The 18293-nt window shown below is 31.3% G+C and overlaps 1 protein-coding gene across 2 annotated transcripts in view; it reads right to left on the bottom strand.

Moving 5' to 3' along the window:
• The window catches only part of COL11A1 (collagen type XI alpha 1 chain), a 218638-nt gene that overhangs the window by 145624 nt on the left and 54721 nt on the right, over positions 1-18293 (bottom strand). For both annotated transcript variants that reach the window (XM_015146016.3, XM_077987597.1), the window contains exon 5: positions 659-787. In XM_015146016.3, coding sequence (XP_015001502.1) covers positions 659-787 — 129 coding nt within the window. The remainder of the gene's footprint in view (positions 1-658; positions 788-18293) is intronic.

Here is an 18293-nt window from a genome sequence, read left to right as displayed (position 1 = left end):
TAAAAGGAAAGTACTTTCTATCTGATTCATTTTTAGAACAATTTTGATGTTTCTAAATTTCTACTTCCTTTTTAACACTAAGTCTTGAGGAAAAAAAAATCCAAAAATACAGTTTTGCTCTCAACTGAGGCTTAAATTCCTTTCATTTCACATGCTTTTAAATTTTCCTATGAGAAATGTTTTTTTTAAAAAACTCTCTAATTATTGAACACAGCCTGAAAACTTTAAGGTAGTTCTAACGTCACTTTCTCATTTGCATGAATTGCCAAAGGTCTAGGGAGATGCATGTACACCAGAAAATATGTCACTCTATCTTGAAGCTGTGTTAATTATTTAAATGCTAATGGTCGAAATATCACTCTTAGAAATTATTTTCTTCTCACCCCCTCCAAAATGGAGTATGTGCATATACACAGTATACAAGTGAAGCACCACTATTTCTAATAAATTTATGTAATAAAATGCTTAAACAGCAAGAAAACAAGTACCAAATATATTCAAGTCACTTTTTTTCCTGGAAATATTGCAACACTATTAAAATACAAAGCATAATTTAACTAAAATGGAATAAATAAGTGTAAGTTCAAAAACTGCACACTGCACTGCTATGTCCGTATCACTGAAATACAGAGACCTTCTCTGGTCTTGTGCTCCTCACCTCATCTATCTGAGGTTCCTGAGCCTGAGCAGCCTTGGGTGCTGAAGAGTCACAGTCTGGACTATAATGCTCACAGTAGTCATATGCTGCCTTGGGGTCACCTGTGATCAAAAACTGCTGGATGTCCCCCTGAAAAAAAAATAATAATAAATAAAAACACACAGATACAGATGCAGTCAGCATATTAAAGTACACATATACCAGAGTGAGGACTCAAGACAATGTGTGGTTTATTTTTACATATTTGAAGAAGAAAAATGACTTATATTTCAATGTTAGGAAGAGTCTTACAGGATTGAAACACCTATTTTACAAATTAGCTGTAAATATTGGACTGTTATTCTATGTTATCTTCTGGCTCAGGAAATCTGTACTACATTCATTCCTTTGTTAAAACTCAATTTTACTTCATTGGTAGTTTATACTGCATGGTAGAGGACAAATATAATGTGGGCAAAAGGCTAATTTTAAAAGTCAACACATTTTAAAAACTGTGTATATATAAAAACAGTAACAAAATTCTAATACTAAGTAAAAAGCTCAATAAGCTATTGTTAGGAAATTTATATGAAATTTTTAGAGTAAATATATAGATCTAACTATTATGTTATCTTAGAAAAATCAGTATCAAAAGGAATCCCTACCTACAAAGATGAATGAGAAATGAAGACACCGGAGAAACCCAAATTAAAAATAAAAAGAGCATGAGTTTGATGCATTTATATTAAGGAAAAATAAAGGAGTTCTTAAGGATACATTAAACATCGCCTATCAAAAAATCTGTGTGATTTCAATAAAATCAAAACATTAGTAATACTTAATAACAGAATTACCTAAAGAGTTTTAATTTCAAGAGCTTTTGGAAACTGCAAGCAAGAGAAAAAATCCAAATATTCTTCTCTTGACATAATGTGACTACTTCCACCTGGACCTTATTTCATCATGAAACTAGTTTAATATAAATCTGTGTGTCATGACCATATTAATTCAGAATTACACTCAGACCTAGAGGAATATCTGGGCTGATAGCCATTTAACTTGAGCATTCAAGTCTCTGTAAGTTTGAGCACATAAATCTGATGCATAAAACTCCTGACTCCATATTTAATAATTTAAAAGTCATTCCAGCTTTCTCTGCATCTTACCAACAGGGATTATTTAGGACTTGATAAAAATATGGAAATTAAATTATAAAAATCTTTAAAAATTAAAGAATGTGGAATAATTCATTCTACATTTATACCACAATATTTATTTATTAACAAATATTTATTGAGAAAGTATTATACACAAAATATTGAACCTGTGGGTGTAGAAACACATATTTGATGTAATCTTTGCTCTTCGGAGAGTGCAAACCAGTGGTTAACAATATTTAAAACTATAGTATAAGGTGGAATAAAATTAATAACTTGAAAAGATATAACCAAATAGTGTGAGAAGTGCCAAGAAAAGAATAAGTTAATTAGTTATTTAATTAGAATTAAGTATAAGTTATTTAATTAGAATTAGGTTATTCAATCCTAGCAGCAATTTTTTATTTAATACTGTGGTTACTACCTGTGGTGTGGTACTTATTTCTATTTGTATCATTCTTTCTTCTGTCAAAAACTGTGTTCATTCTCACCCTTAGAATTAGGATTTAGTTTTAAGGTTCAAAAATTTATATTTCTATGCTTACATTTCTCTTTTTTAAAAATAACATATTTATTGAGCTTTTCACACTATTCAAATATAAAATCAATTATGATGGATTTAATTAATTCACATATAAAATCCATTCTTTCAAAATTTACAATACAGTGGGTTTAGTACAGTCACAGCATTGTCCAACCATCAGTACTAATTGCAGAAAAATTTCATGACACCTAAAAGATACCCTGCAACCAGTGGTAGTCACTTTCAATCCTTCCCTTTTCCCAGCCCCTGGTAAAAATTGGGCATTTCCTATAAATTCAACCATACAACATGTGACCTTTTTCAATTGGCTTCTTTCATTGATCATAATGTCTTCAAGATTGATCCATGTTGTACCATGTATTAGTACTTCATTCCTCTTTTCAAGTAATATTCCCTTTTATGGTCATGCCACTGTTTATTAATCAGTTTCTGGAAATTTGGGGTGTTTTCATTTATTATTTTGTTATTTGTTTTCTACATTTTATGCCTTTGTATTAATATTACGTTATTCTTCCATTACTGCCTTTTTTGAGTTGAATAGATATTTACTATTTTAAAATTTTACTTCTTTTTTTTTTTTTTTTTTTTTTTTTTTTTTTTTTTTTTTGAGACGGAGTCTCTCTCTGTAGCCCAGGCTGGAGTGCAGTGGCCGGATCTCAGCTCACTGCAAGCTCCGCCTCCCGGGTTTACACCATTCTCCTGTCTCAGCCTCCCGAGTAGCTGGGACTACAGACGCCCATCAACTCGCCCGGCTAGTTTTTTGGGTGTTTTTTTTTTTTTTTTTTTTTGTATTTTTTAGTAGAGACGGGGTTTCACCCTGTTAGCCAGGATGGTCTTGATCTCCTGACCTCGTGATCCGCCCGTCTCAGCCTCCCAAAGTGCTGGGATTAGAGGCTTGAGCCACCGCGCCCGGCCAGTGGTTACTCTTAGAATTATAATTAACTTATTACAATATTTTTCAAATTAATACTTACTTCATGTCAATCTTACACAAAAATGTGATCTTATGTAGCTCTAATCCCTCCTTCCGCCTTGTAACTATTATTGTTGTATAAATTACATCTTTATATGCTATAAGCCTATCAAAACAGTTTTATAATTATTGTTTTATGCAATTTTGTTTTTAATCTAATAAAAGTATTATAAACAAGAAGTACGATCTTTTATATTTACCTCTCCCAGATAACTGTACTTGTGTTCTTTATTTGAGTTATTGTCCAGTAATCTTCCATTTCAATCTAAGATACTCTTTACATTTCTTGAAAGGGAACTTTGTTAGTGAATATTCTTTTAAATATGGGAATGTCTTAATTTTCCTTTTTTTAAGAGATGGTGCCTTATTATGTTGTCCAATGCTGTTACTGAAATCCTGGACTCCAGCTATCTTCCTATTTCAGCCTCCTAAGTAGCTGGGCCTATAAGAGCAAGACACTGCACCTGACTGTTTCCTTTGCCTTTGAAAGTCGGTTTTGCTGGCTATAAAGTTTTTCGTTGAAGTCTTTCCCCCTTGCCGCCAGAACTGTGAATATGTTACCCTACTACTTCATGACCTCCACAGTATATGATAGGGAATCAGTTAATAATCTAAATTAAAATCCTTTATATGTTATCAGTCACTTCACTCTTGCAATTTTGAAGTTTCTCTCACTGTCTTTGCTTTTTGATGTTTATGATGTATCTAGATGTAGATTTTACAAGTTTATCCGATTTGAAGTTGTCGAGAGTCTTGAATGTGTAGATTCATTACTTTGTTAAATATGTTTTCTGCCCTTACTCTTTTTGGGACTCCTATCATGCCTATTTTGGAATGTTTGGTGGTGTTCCGCAGGTCTCAGAGGCTCTGTCAACTTTTTTGAATTTTTTTTCTTCCCTTCTTCTTATTGTAGATGATATCAACTGATTTATCTTCAAGTACACCGATTATTTTGTCAGCTCAAATTCTTTGTTGAACTTAGTCAATTTTTCATTGTATGTTATAATTTTCAACTACAGTACTACTATTTAGTATTTTTATAGTATATATCTTTATTGCTACTTTCTATTTGGTAAGACATTATCATACTTGCTGTTAGTTATTATGATTTTTTTTCATTTTTTTAACGTATCCATAATTGTTCATTTAATGTCTTTGTTGGGGAAGTCCAATGTCTGTGCTTCTCAAAGGGCAAATCCTCTTAACTGCTTTGCTTTGCTTTGCTTTTTACTTTGTATGCCACACAATTTTCTTTTTCTTTCTTTCTTTCTTTTTTTTTTTTTTTTTTTTTTTGGCTATCTCATGATGTTGAAAGCTTTTATGTTGAAAGTTGAACATATTAAATAACAACCCTGAAATCAGATACTATCCTCCCCTTCCACCAGGCCTACTGTTATTTTTCTTTATAGTTGTTGGTGCTTGTTTGTTCATGTAGTGATTTACTTGAAGTAATTCTGTAAGTCAGTAGTCTTTGCTGCTTGTGGCCAACGAGGTCTCTGTTTGGTTAGGTTAATGATCTGTAAATGATTAGACTGAGATTTCCTTAAATCTCGGAATCAAATGGAAACAATTAGTATCCCAAGAGCCTTTCTGTGTGTCTTGGTAAACACTTTCAACACTCATACAGTTTACAACACTGTCTTAGCTCTCACTTTTTGCTAGGTAGATCCTCAAAGTCAACCATATTGAAAATAGCAGGGCCTTCTCCTCAGGTCTTACCTGGACAGGCACACAGGTCTCCTAGATCATCAGATTAACATCTGAGCTTTTCCAAGCTCCTTATGGACATCTCATTTTAAATCTTCTTTTTAGTGTTTTAACCTGATCCCCTTTTGATCCATATTTTGACATTTAAATTCTTATTGCCAACTACCTAAATAATCTTCATCTAGAATGTCTCATCACCAAACTGAGCAATATTACACCACAAAAATGACTCAGAAACACACATCCACTAATAAAAATTGTGCTGACATAAATGAAATACTGTTTATTCATCTTCATGATAAATTTTGTTGACTTCAAAAATATCTCCATTGATAACTCAGATTGTGTTATATTTATGCAAGTTTTTAGTCATTTTATTTAATCATTAATTCATTCACTCATTCAAATAGTGCTTTAAAAGTACATGTAACATACTAGTATGTCCAAGTAACACCCAAATAAGGAAATGCCTTCTTTAATTTACGGTGAAGCATAACATAAAGCAAAAGTAGAAAATATTCATCTAGACAACCATATTTAAAATCATCATATTATTACTATTTCTAACTTGAAAATATTTATTTTTACATGTCATAAGACAATATAAATAATTGATCAATAAAATTAGTTTCTGAGTTTTTTGGTAAATTATTTTTAAGTAGGAGCATCTCTAATATTGTCTAATACCTACTAAATAGACACATAGCAAATAAATACAAGTTCTTAACACATACCAATAGCATTTCTCAAATTCTAACCGAATAATTCAGAACACTGAGTAACCATACCTGAATTGTAATAAATGAAAAATAACAAAGAGAAATTTGAATACAAAATTATTAACATTTAAAACAAATAAGGAGGCACTATTGAGTACATGAGTATATGACTGAGTAATGGAATCACTGAGGGTTTCAATTAGAAACTCTGCTTCCTAAATTTTCTCCCAGCTTTGCCATTAACTACTTGGAATTGTGCATCACTTAATTTATCATTTGTAAAATGAATGCACTGAGAGATAATACCTAAGGTCCTCTCCAGGAATAGAAATTCTGGAATTCCATACTTAATTATATATAAATTATAATGAATCAAGTGAATTTATTGCTGAAAAACAAAAAAGTTGCTATCATATATATGATATTTATGTATATAAATATATATTATATATAATATAAATATATATGCATCATATATAAGTATATAGTACTTTGAAATAATAAATATTTTTAAATAATGCTGGTTTCGTTAAGTACTTGCTATTCTATTTACAGTCCTAACTTCACTAAATGGAATCCTGCCAACTTTTCCACTATAAATTCTTATTTCAAGTGTTTAATAGTCATAAAATATACTAGAAAGGAACTGGAAAAATTCAATAAAAAGCTTACAGTACTATTTTTCCCAGAAGGCATTTTACAGTGTTTTATGTTAATCATATGACATGTTTTAATACAGTCTGTAAAAAAGCTCATTGTGACAGATTGAATGAACTATAAATATTTAGATTCAATAGTGCCATAAAAATTTTCACAGCCAAAAAAGGTAAAGTTATTGAGTAAAACTAGCATCTTTAGCATACAAGGCATCCTCCTCCTTTAATGACCCATGAAACCAAGATTAAGGTACATTTGATGCAATTACTTGGTGATCTCCAGCTGTGTGAACTGGGTTTATACTATAGTGTTCGCCTATAGACAGTATAGGTATAGAGCAAAAGCAAATAAAATGTAAGAAAATTAAATAGAAACTGTCTATACAGATGATGTTCTTGTGAATGTCATATGCATTGCAAAATGATCTCACTATATTTTTATCAATACAAACTATATAAGTAATAGCATACTTTTAAAACCAAACAAACAATGCACATATGCAATTTTTTGCTCAGTTTTTTTACTTTGGTTTGTGTGTGTGTGTGTATATATATATTTTATATATATAAAATATATATTATAATATACAGCTATGCCTTATATAGACTTTATATATAAGTATATAATATACAGCTATGCCTTATATAGACTTTATATATGTCTATATAATATACATAATATATTATATATTATATATTATGTACATATAATTATATATAATATATGAATAATAAAATAATAAAAATATATAATATATTAAATATATAATAAAATATATAATATAATAATATATAATTATATATTATATAAATAATATATGAAAAAATATATTTTATATAATATATAATATATGTAATTATATATAATTATAAAATATATTTTTTCATATATTATTTTACTATTTATATAATTATATTTATTTATTTACTATTTATATTATATATATTTACTATATATATTATATATATTTATTTACTATTTATATAATTATATTATATATAATTATATATTATAATATATAATTATAATATATTATATATATATTATAATATATAATTATAATATATATATAATATAAATAATAATATATATATAATTATATATAATAATTATTCTATTCTATAATATTCTATTATTTTATTTTATTATTTAATTATATTATTATATATTATATAGACTTAAATATAAAGTCTATATAAGGCACAGCTGTTTCAATTTTTTGTGCTATGAATGTAATTACATAATGGTCTAGAAAATACACAAGTAAAGATAAATTTAGATTTTGTGTGTGTATGTGTGTGTAAAGAATCAAATTTATTGAAAAAGTATGGTAAATAATATTGGTCTAATGTCTTAAGATCACATGTCAATGTGTCAGTGTTAAGGTTCTGAATTTTCAGATTGAACTCCTTGTCTTAATGTGAAGCCAACCAGTGACTGGTTGATGTTAGTTCTCAATCTGAGCATCCACTGAATTGCACAGCAAAGCAGCTGCCTCTAGAGAATGAGCAATGAAAAACCAGCCTCTGATAAGCTGTCTTGTTCAACTCCATCTGATTGAATAATGTGACTCATAGATGGATTATGTGTTTGGAACTTAATAGGATCACAACAAAGGCAGAAGAAATTTAGATATAACTAAAATAGTTAATGCAGATGTTGAATCAGTGCTCAATTACAACCGAAAAATAATCATCTCTCTTAAATTTTAATCTTACAACTGGTGACTGTACAATTCCACAAGGCTTTCAATTCTACTCTGAATCTTGCAAGATCTAAACTTTTAACATTAACATTTAAAGTTCTTTATTCTAAGAGAGCAATTTTTTGTAAGATCTGGAAAATAACACTCTAACAATTGACTATACACCTTATTAAATTACAGAAATATCTAGGATTAGATATTTAATCTCCCTCAATGCTAGAGTAAATCACACAGCTATAATTTTATTCCATAAAATCATCTAGATTCCATTTCCTATAGTTCATTCTTGTCTCCATTAACTTGCAACATATAGGTATCTCAGTGAGAATGAACATTTTTATGAAATGGCTCTTAGAAAAATACTGATGATTTGTTACAAGCAAATGAGAGTTAGCCTAATGAGGGGGATGGAGGTAAAATAGCATTAAACATAAAAAGCATCTTAAACGAAACTTCTGAGGGATGAAACTGTTTGATGAATTCAGAGACTTAGGGCAGGTGCAGTGGCTCACACCAGTAATACTAGCACTTTGGGAGGCCAAAGTGGGTGGATCACCTGAGGTCAGGAGTTCAAAGCCAGCCTGACCAACATGGTAAAACCCTTTCTCCACCAAAAAATACAAAAATTAGCCAAGCATGGTGGCGCATGCCTGTAATCCTAGCTACTTGGGAGGCCGAGTCATGAAAATTGCTTGAATCTGGGAGGTGGAGGTTACAGTGAGCCAAGATCATGCCACTGCCACTGCACTCAGCCTGGGCAACAGAGCCAGACTCTTTCTCAAAAAAAAAAAAAAAAAAAGAGAGAGAGAGAGAGAAGTATATATAGTGCAGCATAGTTAGAGGGAAGGATTTATATGGTGATAAGGAGTGAGGGTAAAGAGTAGATTTGTTTTTAAGTTAGGAACCAATTTAAGAAAAGGCTTGTATGTGAACTGAAACTCAAAAGATGTTATTTGAGTGTCATTTGAGGACTCTTATCAATGAAATAGGTTGACCAATGTTGTATTTTTAAAAAATCACTTTGACAGCAAAACGGAGGATAATTTGAAAGCAGCCAGTTTGGAAATCAATTAGAAGTCTATTTCAATAAAAGTGTTGAGAATTGAAGCCAAGTCCACCATGGTAGGAATGGAGTAGATGGAATAGACAGTAGATATATTAGTAAAAAAGATATCTGTGAGATTTGGAAACTGACTGGGTGCTGATGATGGAGTGAGACAAGAATGATAAGGAAAGATGGCGCAAAGTGTTACAGAGAGCATAGAGCAATTCTACAGTTTCTCAAGTAAGCAATGGTAGGATGGCAAAGCCATTTACTCAAAAGAAACTACAATAAAAGGAAAAAATTGGAGGGTCAATCTCTTAAGTCTAAGTAGTAGAATAATAACTAAAGGTCATTTATGGAGTAAGTTCAGTGTTTCATTTAAGAAAGTAACTTTCATTTATTTTTGAACTGTATCTCTCCTAAACCTGAAGACTGTCAGATTGCATCATTGAAACCAAACCAAGTTTCAAGAATCGGTAAGAATCGGCAGAAAATTCCCCTTTGATCGGACAGTCCATACTTCTTTCTGTAGCAATCTTATACCCATTTTTTTCATTGATAATCAAGAACAGGATGAGCTTGCCCAGACTGAGTGCTAAGGGTTAATGTGTCCCCTCAAATTTGTATGTTGAAATCCTAATTCCCAACACCTCACATTGTGACTGTATTTGGAGACAGGGCCTTTAAGAATATAATTAAGGTTAAACAAAGCCACTAGGATGGTCCTGATTCAATCTGACTGGTCTCCTTTAAGAAAGGATTAAGACACAAACACACAGAGGAAAGACCATGTAAAGACACAGGGAAAAGACAACCATTTCCAAGCCAAGGCAAGAACCCTCAGATGGAAGAAAACGACTCTGTCAACACCTGGATCTTGGACTTGTAGCCTCCAGAACTTTAAAAAACTAAGTTTCTATTATTTAAGCCACTGAGTCTGTGGCAATTTATTATGGCAGCCTTAAAAAACTAATACAAAACAGTTAATACTAAGTGGTTGTTGTTTTTTTAATTCCTCTCAAGTTCTGTCTTTATAACAGAGCAAAGATCACTTCAATTGAAAAAATACAAAATGGATATTTGTTTATTTACAACAAAAATAATAACTGACTATATCCAGAGTCCAGTATTAAGTAGATGCTGTAGAAATATTGGCTGCTTTACAAACTATCGCAAGAACAGAAAACCAAACACCGCATGTTCTCACTCATAGGTGGGAACTGAACAATGAGATCACCTGGACTCGGGAAGGGGAACATCATACATCGGGGCCTATCATGGTGAGGGGGGAGGGGGGAGAGACTGCATTAGGAGTTATACCTGATGTAAATGACGAGTTGATGGGTGCTGACGAGTTGATGGGTGCAGCACACCAACATGGCACAAGTATACATATGTAACAAACCTGCACATTATGCACATGTACCCTAGAACTTAAAGTATAATAATAATAATAAATAAATAAATAATAAAGAAATAAAAAATCAACTTGAGAAAAAATATTCATATGTAAGGAAACAGGTATGTAATATTTTTATTTTTCTTTAACTTTTATAATATATTTTTACATAATATATTCAAAACATATAATTTCAATTTGTAATTAATATAAAAGCTATTATTATTCCTACTAAGTTTTTGAAAGATTATATATATTTTACATTTATAGCACATCTCAATTTGAATGCTAATTATTAATGAGAAATTCTTAATCAGTATTTATTTTTAATATGTTTTTTAATTTTTATGTTTTATTTTGAATTGACACATAGTGATTAACCTGTATTTTAACACTTAGATTCAAAGGACAAGTTCATATAATTAATATCACTGTAAAGGTCAAATATGACCTTTGCATTAGGTATTACTTTCATTACCTGTTTCACAAAGTTAACATTAGAATTTGACATTTACATTTTATTTCATAGTCTTTAACTTGGCAGTAAATTTTAGACTTAATTTTAAAGTAATTGTTATTTTTGGAATATGAAAGAAATTATAGACTATTTTCAATATTTCATAAAGAGTTAACAGTTTAATTGACATATTTATTCCTCCAACACAATACCAGATATTTGGGTATCAGTTTTTTACATATCAATTTTTAGCATCATCCTTTTTTCATTGCCTGTTTTAAATCTCTTAGAGAAAATACCTGTCAGAGAATAAAAAGAAATAATTGGTAGTTGCATTTCTATACATTTATTATTTTAATTTTATATACAATGGTACTATCCCAGAAATAACAGATCTTTTAAAAATAGTCCCTTATTTTTGCTCTGTTGCAATCCTCTATAACAATGAATGATACATTCATTCTTTAGAGAACTGAAGTTTCTTTAAATATAATTTGGCTACTTCATAAAATATGTAATTCTGAGAGGACTTTTAAAGTATGCATATATATATAATATAATTAGCACACCTTTTTTTATTCTGAAAACACAAAATTATTTTTTAGTGTCAAATGTGAAAACCTCTTTTCTCTACAAAATATAGTCAGTATGTACTTTGAACATGTAATATTTGTTGAACAGTAAACGATGGATGGCTTACTCAAAATTGAAAGCTAGAATTCCCTACTGAAATGGGTATATTTTGGAAAAACTATTTTGATTGAAGGCAAAGACAATCTGTTATACAACATTTTTGTATAACAATATTGGTTTGTTATTTTAGGAAAAGCTATATTTTTCCCAAAACAAAATGTTTTTCTTTTGTATGTGTTACAAGTTAATAAGCTAAGAAATATTATAGATAAGATAGTAATTATATTTCTCCTATAACTTTTAATTCTAACTTGCACAAGGATTTTAACAGCCAGATTACTATGAGAATATTTGTCTTTGCCTGTTTACTGTCATTCGTCTATCCATTAATTCGATAAATATTTACGGAGACAAAGTATCATGCCAACACTATGAATAGGAGGAAAAGAAACCTCCTCTCCAATACTTATAGGCTTGTTATTGAGATTATTATACACAAATACATAACATATGAGACACATATTTCTTTACTATCTGCTATATTCCAATTATGAAGATACAAGAAATTTAAAATAACTTTCACCTGAGAAAATTAGAGGATTTATCTAGAATTTCCTGGCATAATTTATGTGAAAGTGGTCAGTTTTTCTTCTAAATAAAGGGATACTTGTTATCCTCTGTTGGCACCTCAATTCCTATTACTAACATTTCTGTCTTTTACTCCGTGCCTGAAAGAACCTGACCCCTAAAGTCTGCATCACCAGACTCTCCCGCAGGTTGGTTTCCAGAACGGGCCATGGAAGCCACCACCAGGAGTTTGGAAGTTGGGAAGGGAAAAAGGTTGGCATCATTTACCCCCTAGTAAATGTGACATTACTTTCCTAGCTTGTCACAGTAGTCTGGGACCCTTATCATTATTGACACTGCTAGAAAGTACTTCTACAGAACTCCAGCTCCTCACTCAGTGCTGTACCAGTATTTCCGCCCCTTGCCCCTTTAGCCCTCAGGAAGGTAATGCTAATTACTAGATTCCCCAGCCTCTCTGCTCAAACTTCTGAAGCCATCTAAGGAAAGTTCTGTTTTCTGTGGGAACTCAGAGCGACTCAAAAAGAATATGAGAAGTTGGGGAAACACCATCTACTTGAAGACCTAAAATAGAAATCGGTATCATGTATATAAGTATATTTATATATCTATCTCTATATATAGATATATATATGAGAAATACAAATACATAATATATATGAAATATATATATCTGGATGACTGAACAGTAAGTTTAAGGATTTGAATAACCAGTATGTGTGTCACATGCCAGGAAGGTATAGCACCTCTACAAGACAATAAAAAGTATAGTTTATAGACTCGGCTCCTTACTTAACCAGTCAATCTATTTTGTTCAATTAAATTCACTGGAATACAAACTTCATGAGAGCAGGGACTTTTCTGTTTTGTTGTCAGAGATTTTCCCAATTCCTGGACTAGGCCTTCTCTTAGTGGGTACTCAATAAATGATCAATAAATAGATTTCCTGACCAATAATTTGCCATTGAAAGACTATTTCAACACCTGTAAATGAAGAATACTATTACTACAACACCTGTAAATGAAGAATACTATTTCCTCAAAAATTCTAAATACAACTAATATAGATTTAAGCGGTTTATAAACTGTAAAGTATATACAAATGTAAGATATTTTATTGCAGTGTTTGGAATCAATTAAAGGAAAACAAACCTTTAAGTGGCAGACTTCTAGTTATAATTTTTCTAAAAATAAGTTCCAGTTTCAGGAGTCTTAAAGTCATTATTCTATAAATCAAACACATGAGGAAAATGTAATAGAAATAAAAGAAAAATACATTTAGATAAGTAGCCTAGTATGTGCAGTGTAAAATAAATAGCTTAACAACATTCTATACTATTTTCAAAAATAGCCCCTAGACCCTAAAACTTCTGCTCACATTTGATATTCTAGCTTTCAGGAAAAGCCTGGTGGCTCTTGGCAGAGTTTTTGATTGCATATCCAGAAACAAGGCTGAAATTAAATATTAAATATGGCATAAAATTCTTAAGAAGTAACTACCATAATCAGAAGATTAATTGAAAACCTATGCTTCCTGTCTACTTATAATTCTGAATTTGCCAAGGCATTGACTCTCACCATTATTTTTTCAAACATCCCATACAGTTAATGATTCCTTCTCATCTACTTTGGGTGGTAAAGGCAAGTTGCCAAAATGCTTAGAATTTTAGTGTAATTGAAAAATGCATCAGAGATTGCATCTGAACCATAATTCAAAGGAAAAAATGAGGGAAACCATATAATCACATACAGAACTGCTTCCCACACAGCCCTTATATTGCGCAGAATCCCAAAACTAGCTTGAGAAACCAGCTTTGAGAAAATTAGCAGTGTCTTATATTACTTGAATGTACTTCTAATTCAATATCTACTTACCAAGTACTACAGAAAACGCCAAAAGTTGGATAAAACACTACCATAAAACTGTACATTTATCTTATACTTTCTATATTATCAATGCTAAGGATTCTTACAAAAGCATAACTACCAATATGGCTCTGTTTCATCAATTTAATTAATTAAAAGGTTAGAAAAAGGTAACATCTTGCTTCCCACTTCCTTGCCTGCTATAGATGACCTATACCCTTTGAATTAATAAGTGTTAGAAAGTATATTTATTCATCCACTAAAAAATGCAAATATTACATGTCAGGTACTATTTTATATTTTTTGGACACAGCACAAAGCTCCTGCATTCTAGGAGCTTATATTCCAGAGGGAGAAACAAAATAAGAAAAATGTAATATGTCAGAAAGTGATAAATGCTGTAAAGAACATAAAGTAATAAAGGATAGGGAAGATGTGTCAGAAAGTAGAATATTCTGTTATAAAGTGGGATCATGGAAAGATTCACTGATTAAGAGACACAGAAACAGAGACACCTGAGGAACTGAGGAAACAAAAAATGCTATATCTTGGGGAGAGCATTCCAGGCAGAAGGACTAATGAATGTCCAGGCCCCACAGCACAAGCAGCCCCAAGGCAAGGGATTAGTTAATATATTCAAGTGAGGAACACCTTGTGAACCAACAATCCATAGGTAACAACATGGAGAGGAGCCACTGATAACGTCTGAGAGGAGAGGCAGAGGGTGTGGTATGGGTCACATAAGATCCTGCAGACTGTTGAAATAACTTTAACTCCAAATGAAATAAAATGCTACTGGCAGGTTATGAGCAAAGAGGTGGCACAACTTCATTCATTCATTCATTTGTTCTTTTGGCCAGGTGCTACTTGACAGAAATAGACTTGCTTTTCTGTTTGCTGCTTAGAACAGATGAAACAACAAAAGCAGAAAGATCAATTAAAAGGCTTTTGCAATTATCCAAGGAATAAGTAATACTAACAGTTATAATAATAGACAATACTTAGTTGGCACTCACTATTTACCTGCCACTCTTCTAATAACTATATATAGTCAAACTGTAAATAGAAATAGAGTAGTTTATGCTTTAAAAACATCAAGTTCTTAAAAAATACTTAAACAATAATTTAAATAATATATCAACATTCTTATTACACTTCTTTTAGCTAATAACAATTTCATATTAACTGCGTGTTACTCTAAAACTCAAGAGTGTAGAAAAGATGGTGAAATGATTCTTTGGCTCAGGACAATCCCACAGTCTTTTACTAATTTAAAGCATGGTTAAAAACACATAGTTCATAAATAATAAAAAAGAGAGTTAAAGTCCTCTACATTTAGTCGAAATTTTAAACAGTTTGTGTCTGTAAAAAGTAAATATCACCTATTTATTACCTACATACTAAAGGCCAAAAATATTAAGTTCCTCCCTCCCATTACCTCTCATATCCCAACAGTTCCCAAGACCTACCAGTTTTATTCCATATTGAAAATAAGACCCTTTTCTCCATTTATTCTGCCATGGCCTTGTCTCTACTCTAAGTACCTTTTATTTGAACCAATATTCAACAATTCATGTTTTCTTTTTTTAAAATCAGATTCTTCCAATTCTAGACTAGCTCCTTCGCTGTCACAAAAATAATTTTTAAAAAATCGCAATGTGTAATTCCTCTACTTAAGGAACATTCTCATAGTCTATAGTTTAAAGTTCAGCCACCTTAGTATGGTATAAAAGGCAAATGGGCTCTTACACACTTACTCAGGTCTCCTCCCAAATGTCCCCAAACCACATTACATTTCTCAGAACTGCTGGGCTTATTACAAATGTTCGACTTTTACATGTGTTCTCATGTTCTTTTATTTTTATTACTCTGGATTTAGTTATCATTCCCTCCCTTGAATATTTTTATGTCTTTATTATGTAACACAAGTCTTTTATTACAACTATGTTTCTATATCCCTTACTCAAGCACAATAATTAACACATAGTATGTATTTTGTTTCAACAGAGAATAGTCAACTTAAGTGAACACCTAGCTTTTGAGTAACATATGCTATCTTACAGTTTTCCCAACCCTTTATTCTCCCTGATACTTCTAACAAAGCCTTAGTCATTTCTGGGTAAAGCAATCATTCATGTATTTACTAATCTTTATTAACTATAAACACTGTGCCAAACTTTGTGATTGATGTTGCTCCTGGAATATCTAAAGTAATGGAATATAAAAATCCAGCACTCAAGAAATATGTAGTATAATAACAAAGCTGTACATTAATAGATAATTCTAAAACAATCTGGTAATTACACACAAACAAGAATGCAAATGTAAGATGATTTCTTATTTGAAAAGTTAATAAAGTACTGGAGGCTAATACTAGACCTTAAAAGAGGGGAAAAAAAAACTAAGGTCATCAATACAGAGACAAAATTTGTAAAAGAGGAAACATAAAATGTATGAAACACTATTGTGCATTGCCGGCAGTAGCTAATCCAATGATGCACTAATCAGCAAAGCAGAAATCCAAATTAAAAAGGGCAATGCTCCTTTTAGAGGACAAGTAGCATCCTATATAAACAGTGCTACTTTGGATCTCTATAGAACTCAGAAATCTAAATTTGCCTTAAATGTGTCATTGAGTTTCTTGAAACAGTTTTAGCCCCAAATCCTACTAAATATAAGATTATAACAAAAGGTCGATCAAGTCCCAAAATATGGCCTATTACTTGCATATCACAATACAATGGTGCTGATCTGATTCCAGATGCTCTTACTGGCAACAGGATACCTTGAGGCTGTTGTATAGTAAAGTATAGTAGCATCTAGAAAGGAGAACTGAGAAAATCAGTTTCAAATTCAGCACTACAGAATCACTGAAGCTTGGTCATAAATAATGTGGCATATTTTTGTGTGTTGTTTTTCACTACACTTGACAGACAAATTCAGTGAGAAGCAATAAAGAATGTAATTATACATAAAACAGCCAAAAATAGATGTGCTTTTGAGTCTTGGCTAAGGATGACTCTCAAAAAAGAATTACACCAAAGTTGTGGCTCTGTCTACTCTTATACAAGTGGTCAGTAGTGGAACTTAAATGTCTCCTAAAAAAAAAAAAAAAAAAAAAAATCAAAAGAGAAAACTTGTATGTGGAATCTCAATCTGGTAAATAATTGATCATTAACACAAAGTCTAATAAAATCTAACAAATGCTAAACTTATTGCCGTAAAAAAATCTTACGTTTTAAATACTGCTAAAAGATACTGTCATGTAAATACATTTGACTATTTAAATCTTCACGAAAACCATAAAACCACCTTTTAGAAAGAACAACTGCACATGTTGTTCTATATTAAAGAAATTCAACACGTTTGTGAATGCAGTGAGGCTTTATATTAGTTTTGTTAAAAAACTCTAATATTAGCTGGATGTGTGGTATCCCCTGGGATTTTCACACTAATGTGCATTGAATTTGTGTGTCACACAGAATTTAGACTTGGATTGTTTTTGAACATCAAGTCTACCACATTTTTACCTAATGTTTGTTATCCACAGTTTATTTCTGTTAAAATTGTATCTTAATTTTTGATTTTAGAAAGTAATGTTGTTGTTTTAATATATCATACAAAAAAAATGAATCACGAAATAGATTCCAGACAATATTTTCAAGAATTTAAAAAAAGCCACAACTACACTCCGAAATACACATGCCAACCAAATATCTACAGAGACAATAATTAAACTTGACATCCATAAATAAACTCAAAGCTTCCTTGCTTTTCTCTTTTGCTGGCTCTATGCTACTCTAACAAGAGTAAGTGATAAAGTACCACACTAGAACGGCATTTTACTTTTGCCTTCAGGTATTGAAGACTTCTTTAAAATAATAAACCATGAACCTGAGTCTTTTACAAAGCCAAATGTGGCTCCTATGTTAACCATATCTGTGTGTTTCACTTAAATTCAGAAATAATAAATGAAAAAAAGTTTTGTTTTTTTTTTCTTTTTCTTTTTTTTTTACCAACAGGGCAGGCACAGTGGCTCATGCCTGTAATCTCAGCACTTTGGGAGGCCGAGGCTTGAGGATCGCCTGAGGTCAGGAGTTCGAGACCAGCCTGGTCAACATGGTAAAATCCTGTCTCTATTAAAATTACAAAATTAGCCAGGCGTGGTGGCGCATGCCTGTAATCCCAGATACTCCAGATGTTGAGGCA

This window comes from Macaca mulatta, chromosome 1 (genome assembly GCF_049350105.2).
Source record: "Macaca mulatta isolate MMU2019108-1 chromosome 1, T2T-MMU8v2.0, whole genome shotgun sequence".
In the NCBI taxonomy this organism is placed as follows: domain Eukaryota; kingdom Metazoa; phylum Chordata; class Mammalia; order Primates; family Cercopithecidae; genus Macaca; species Macaca mulatta.
The sequence above is the reverse complement of the archived record's forward strand: the minus strand, read 5'-3'. Positions and strand labels throughout refer to the sequence as shown.